Below are 5,139 nucleotides of genomic sequence, written 5' to 3' on the forward strand. Positions count from 1 at the left end.
CGGTACGAAAAGGAAAAAAAAGAACTATTAAAACAAGTTTGTATTACCTTTTTATATTATGGCATATTTATAGATGTGTAATTCGTAGTGTGCATAAAGACTTGTTTTTGTTTTTAGAATGAACTTCAGGTTCAAACAATCGGTCACTTGCAAAATGCAGTAGTAGAAGCTAAGAAGTGTATAGATCAGATGGGCCACAGAACTGTGAGTGATAGAAATGAACAATGGTCTACAAGTTCGCCTTCAGTGTACAATCAAAGTATTGTGCATGATGTTTAAAAGTTAACTTGTTAGTTAAAATGATCCAGATAACACTTGATTCCATTATATGTATAAAACAAACATTCAGTGCACTATTATGAAAAGATTCTAATGTGATATAATTTTCAAGTTTTAGGTGTATTATAAACGATTAACTTCGAGTCATTAGAATTGAATCCTCTTAGGATTTTCTGTACTATACGTTTTGAACTGCATATTAATCATGGTACATATCTTTTAATTTGTAGAATTAAACAAATTGTTATATATAGATTATCAAATTATCAGAACCTCTGTAAATTTGTACATTCTATTCCTAAAACTCAAGTGTTGTGGTATTGTACAACGTTTTAAATAGTATATGTTTATGAACATTTTAAGTTTCAGTTCTGTAATTACTGTTGATGATTGTTAAAATTCTATTTTATCGTTTTATAAAATATTTTACTTTGCTATTTATCATTTCATAATAAAACCAAATGAATTTGTATTTTCATATGCATATAGTTTATGATAAAGTTTATCAAAATGTTATAATAAAAGCCTAAATAATATAAATAATACGCATGTATTTTAAACTTTTATTATGCTCATAGTTTTAGACTAACACCTAGTTAGTGTGTTTTCTTTCCCTTGAAACATAGTTTGTAGAAATTGATTATGTGATTGTGTTGTTGATAATGAGATGTGATACGTGAAACCAACGTGCATTTGTGATTATTTTGGTGCTAATATCGAAGTGTCGGCCTGTTTTGAAGCATTCATAAACAAGCAATCGAACGGACTATCATTTACAGTTGGAGAAAAAGACTGAAGCTGTTCGTCAATTGACAATTTATGCAGAAGAAACTCAAAGTCAGTACAATGAATGTTTTGCAGAGGTATACTAGATGATCTTTATAATTTAAATATTTAAATTATTTTTCATGGCCGTAAGTTACCAATAATATATTTTCTTCACACAGGCTGCTAAGCAAGATAAATTGTTAGAGTTACAACGTGATGCAATTTCCTGTCTTCAACAAAAAATCAGTTCTATGGAACAAGATAATCGTTTGTTTATTGTCTTCATCCACATCATGTATTATTCAATTATAAAAGAAATACAGGTAGACAAATTTGATATTCTCTTAAGGAACTCTGAAAAGTCATTTCACGTGTTTGACCTTATATTAAAAAAAGAAAATTTATTCATTATTTATTCATTAGTAATTTTATTACAGTTAGGCGACGCGTCTAGCGTAATCTTTATGCCTACATTTTGTGTACAAGTATTAGCACCTGTTATTAAAAAACTTAGTGTTTCTATACAATAATATTAATATTAATATTCTATGTAAACCATACTGCACTTGCGGGCCAGCGTTATATGAACTTCTAACGATCTGGGTCGTACTCCGATCTTACAATATCAGCACGTTTGGTATTTTACTCTTCTAAACAGAATGCACGAAGCTTCATGCTGTTTTATTAAATTAATTAAGATCTAAAAGAGAAGAAAATGACTAATAATCAATAGTAATAAAAGAAAATACATGTACTGCTTTTGAAGTCTTATGGCATTTTAATTTTGATTGTAAATATTGAAATAAGTATTACTGATTAGTTCTAAAATATTTATTCAACAATTTATTGTTTTAATAACTATATTAACATTTTTATAGGAACAACAATTAGAGAGTCGTTTGATTGACATTCAAGCTTTAAAAAATAAGGTGTGTCGTTAGTATTATAAAAAATCAAATATCTTTTAAACTATGTCTAATAAACTATGTTCATTTTTAGGTAATCTATATTGAAAGTAAATATTTAAATGCCAAAAAACTATTGCAAGAAAAAGAAGGAAAATTACAGGAATTAAGGTGAAGTAGTAATACAAGATTTCATAAATATTATGTAACTGAGTTAAAATATAATATTTACCGAGTTATTAATTTCTCCAGAAAAGACATGACGAATGAACATAAGACGAAGATTTATGAAGATAAAGAAATTCAGTGTAAGATACAATGCAAGGATAAAAATTGTACCACTCTTGACGTGGTCGATTATAATGAACTGATATGTAATAATAAGGGACAACGTAAAAACTTATTACGTGAATATGATTTGCAATCAGAATACGAAATTTTAGTCAGAGAAAATGAAGATCTAAAAAGACAGCTACAAAAATATAAATTAGATTTTGATATAATTGATAAGGAACTGAAGACGGAACAAGAAAGTAACACTTATGCTCAGCAGATCTCGTTCGAATTACAGAAATTAAGAGATACAGAGTGTTGTTTACAATATGAAAATCAACAACTTAAATCTGACTTGAAAACGCAGACGAAACAAATAGAAAATCTTCTGGAAAAGTTGCAGCTTGCTCAAGAAAACAATACGAAATTCGAAAAATTGATGAAGAAACTGGAAGACAAACAGATACAAGTAAGAGCGATCACCGTAATTGCAATTTAGCTATTTTAAATGGGTGACGGATACTATTAAGATAATAATTATATCATTTTTGTATGTTCAGATTAATGATTTGTCTAGTCAAATAACGAAAAACGAAATTATTATAAACAATAAAAAACAGATTATTGAAGATCTCGAAAAGAAGTTGAATGCAAAAAATCAACAAAATAAGGCATATTTAGCGGAATTGAATGAAGCGGAGGAAGAAATGTCTACTTTGCATAATAGAATACAATCCTTAAAAACATTATTAAAAGAAAAGTCAGATGATATGGCTAAACTACAAGCAGATTATGAAGTAATGAAGGTACATACAAAAATATGATTACATGTTATTACATTTAATATACATTTTACATACACACATACAATTCACAACATACATACATACAATACATGCATACAATTTTCTAACGCCTATACAAAAGTCATTTGTTATAGAACAACAATTCTATCTTGCGAATGGAAAACAACAGTTTTGAAGACAAAAAGAAAGAAAATGTATGTCAATTACACATGATGGTATATATTATATTAATGTATAGATGTCTAAAAGAAACTCAAATTATTTAAATTACTTCAACGCATTACGCATATTGTTTCAGGTGAAGGAACTCCAAAGGCAATTATGTTTCACCGAAAATAATTATTGTAGAGTTACAGAAGACTTTAATAAAGTACAAGAACAATTAATCAAGATGACGAAGCGAGAAGCTGATTTGCAAGAGTGTTTGACAAATATGGTACCTAATATCTTACAACTTTTTAATTTTAAACCTTTGTTTCATTACTTTCTAGCTTTTATCTTTTTACTAAAATATTTTAGGAAAAAGACTATTGCTCAAAAATATTAACTCTTGAAGAAGAGAAAGCAAAGCTTGGAGAATGTTTAGATAAATTTAGAGATGAGTTGGAAGAAAATCAAAGAAGCCACATATCAAGAAATAGTGAACAATGCAAATTACAAGATATATGTAAATCTTACGCAGAACAACTAGACATTTTACAACAACAGGTAAAATAGAACATCAATTTAAAATTATTGAAGAATAGTCTACAAACATTCAATTTCGTAGTTGTGTCGCTATTCCAAATCAACGATCAATCCTCTTCCTTTCTGTATTATAGCTTGAAGAAGAAAGAAAGAAAGTTAAAAAAATTGAAGAATCAAATCGCAGTATAGTACAACAATTACAAGAAAGAAATTGTGTTCTTGTTAAAGAAAAAACCATTATAGAACGAAATAATTGTGAAATGAATTCAGAGGTAATATATTTAATTATTTAAAAGAACAGTATAAAGAAGATTTAAATTATCAAGTATTAATATTTTAACAGCATTTAAAGTGAATATTTTTAGAAATTTTTCGCATTTATAAAACATGTAACGGACAAATTGTCTAATAAACAAATATACCAACCACAATAACATGTAGTAAAACGGTTTTATAGAAAAATTCATGAACTTGTTTGGCAGTTAACCATGGATAAGAAAGAAAAAATGTATGTGTTAAGTATATAATTCCCAAGCATGCGGACATGCTTTTCTCGGTGAATAAATTTAATCTAAAACACAATTTATAAATGTTCATTTATGAATTATTTTTTGACGTATGCATTTAACTTAAAAAATATCATATCGCAAATGTGAAATTATTAGGTATGAATGGAAATCAGTATACTTTTCCTTTTGTGTAATATGAAACTGATTTTTAAGACAATATATGTAAGTTACTTATTTATAAATTTAGTATATTCGAATACCTAGCAAACTTGAAAAATTCCCATAACAAATTTATAAAAACAGTATTATTTGTCCCCGCAGTCGCATTCGACAACTTATTTTCTGCAAACAAGAAAACAGTGAATTATTTTTTTAAGACGCGCTGACATCGACTAAAAAACAACATTAATGCTTATTTACCAAAGAAAGTACGTATGGTGTCCTTATTTTCTTGATGTTCTCTCAAATAAATTAAATCTTCTTCTGTAAAATATTTCCAAATACATAAGCTTGGTTTAGGTGGTTCAACGTATCGATTATAAAAAGGATTTGTTGAGTAAACCCAAGGTCCACACAGGTCGTCGTAATTTACATTCGACTCGATCTGATTTTCCGAGCGTATCTTTCGAAAAACTGTTGTTTGAACATTTGATATTGTACTCTCTGATAAAGTTGACCATTCAACATGTAATAATTTCAACTGGTCTCGTTGATTAACATAAATAGAATCTTTTTTTAGAACTTGATCCAACATTGTTAAAATATTATTTTCTACTAAAAAAGAAATTCTGTGTGCTTAAAAATTAAATGAAATACGCACGAAAATCATATGACATTTAAAAAATTAAAGTCGATAGATCGCATCTCGACTAATGATGTATCGCAATGAAACTCGATCTACATGCGACAGTC

The 5,139-nt window shown here is 27.9% G+C and overlaps 2 protein-coding genes across 2 annotated transcripts in view; one reads left to right on the forward strand and one right to left on the reverse strand.

Annotated features, from left to right (window-relative positions):
* LOC108632524 (putative leucine-rich repeat-containing protein DDB_G0290503) overlaps window positions 1-4,073 on the forward strand; it is a gene marked incomplete at its 5' end in the record, with an annotated part of 6,738 nt that extends 2,665 nt beyond the window's left edge. Inside the window, 12 exons of the mRNA XM_026819761.1 lie at window positions 118-248; window positions 1,034-1,142; window positions 1,227-1,370; window positions 1,926-1,976; window positions 2,047-2,123; window positions 2,205-2,694; window positions 2,786-3,031; window positions 3,166-3,246; window positions 3,330-3,467; window positions 3,551-3,739; window positions 3,853-3,990; window positions 4,062-4,073. Of these exons, the coding sequence (XP_026675562.1) occupies window positions 118-248; window positions 1,034-1,142; window positions 1,227-1,370; window positions 1,926-1,976; window positions 2,047-2,123; window positions 2,205-2,694; window positions 2,786-3,031; window positions 3,166-3,246; window positions 3,330-3,467; window positions 3,551-3,739; window positions 3,853-3,990; window positions 4,062-4,073 (1,806 nt within the window). The remainder of the gene's footprint in view (window positions 1-117; window positions 249-1,033; window positions 1,143-1,226; window positions 1,371-1,925; window positions 1,977-2,046; window positions 2,124-2,204; window positions 2,695-2,785; window positions 3,032-3,165; window positions 3,247-3,329; window positions 3,468-3,550; window positions 3,740-3,852; window positions 3,991-4,061) is intronic.
* Window positions 4,064-5,131, reverse strand: LOC108632534 (uncharacterized). The gene is made up of 3 exons (XM_018037189.2): window positions 4,648-5,131; window positions 4,488-4,569; window positions 4,064-4,289 (listed from the first exon to the last, which is right to left on the reverse strand). The coding sequence occupies exons 1-3, from the start codon at window positions 4,979-4,981 to the stop codon at window positions 4,124-4,126; spliced, it is 582 nt and encodes a 193-aa protein (XP_017892678.1). The 5' UTR covers window positions 4,982-5,131; the 3' UTR covers window positions 4,064-4,123.
* Window positions 5,132-5,139: the final 8 nt, after the last annotated feature.

The sequence above is a fragment of the Ceratina calcarata genome, unplaced genomic scaffold, assembly GCF_001652005.2.
Source record: "Ceratina calcarata isolate Rehan_Ccalc_2016 unplaced genomic scaffold, ASM165200v1 scaffold1071, whole genome shotgun sequence".
Lineage (NCBI taxonomy): Eukaryota > Metazoa > Arthropoda > Insecta > Hymenoptera > Apidae > Ceratina > Ceratina calcarata.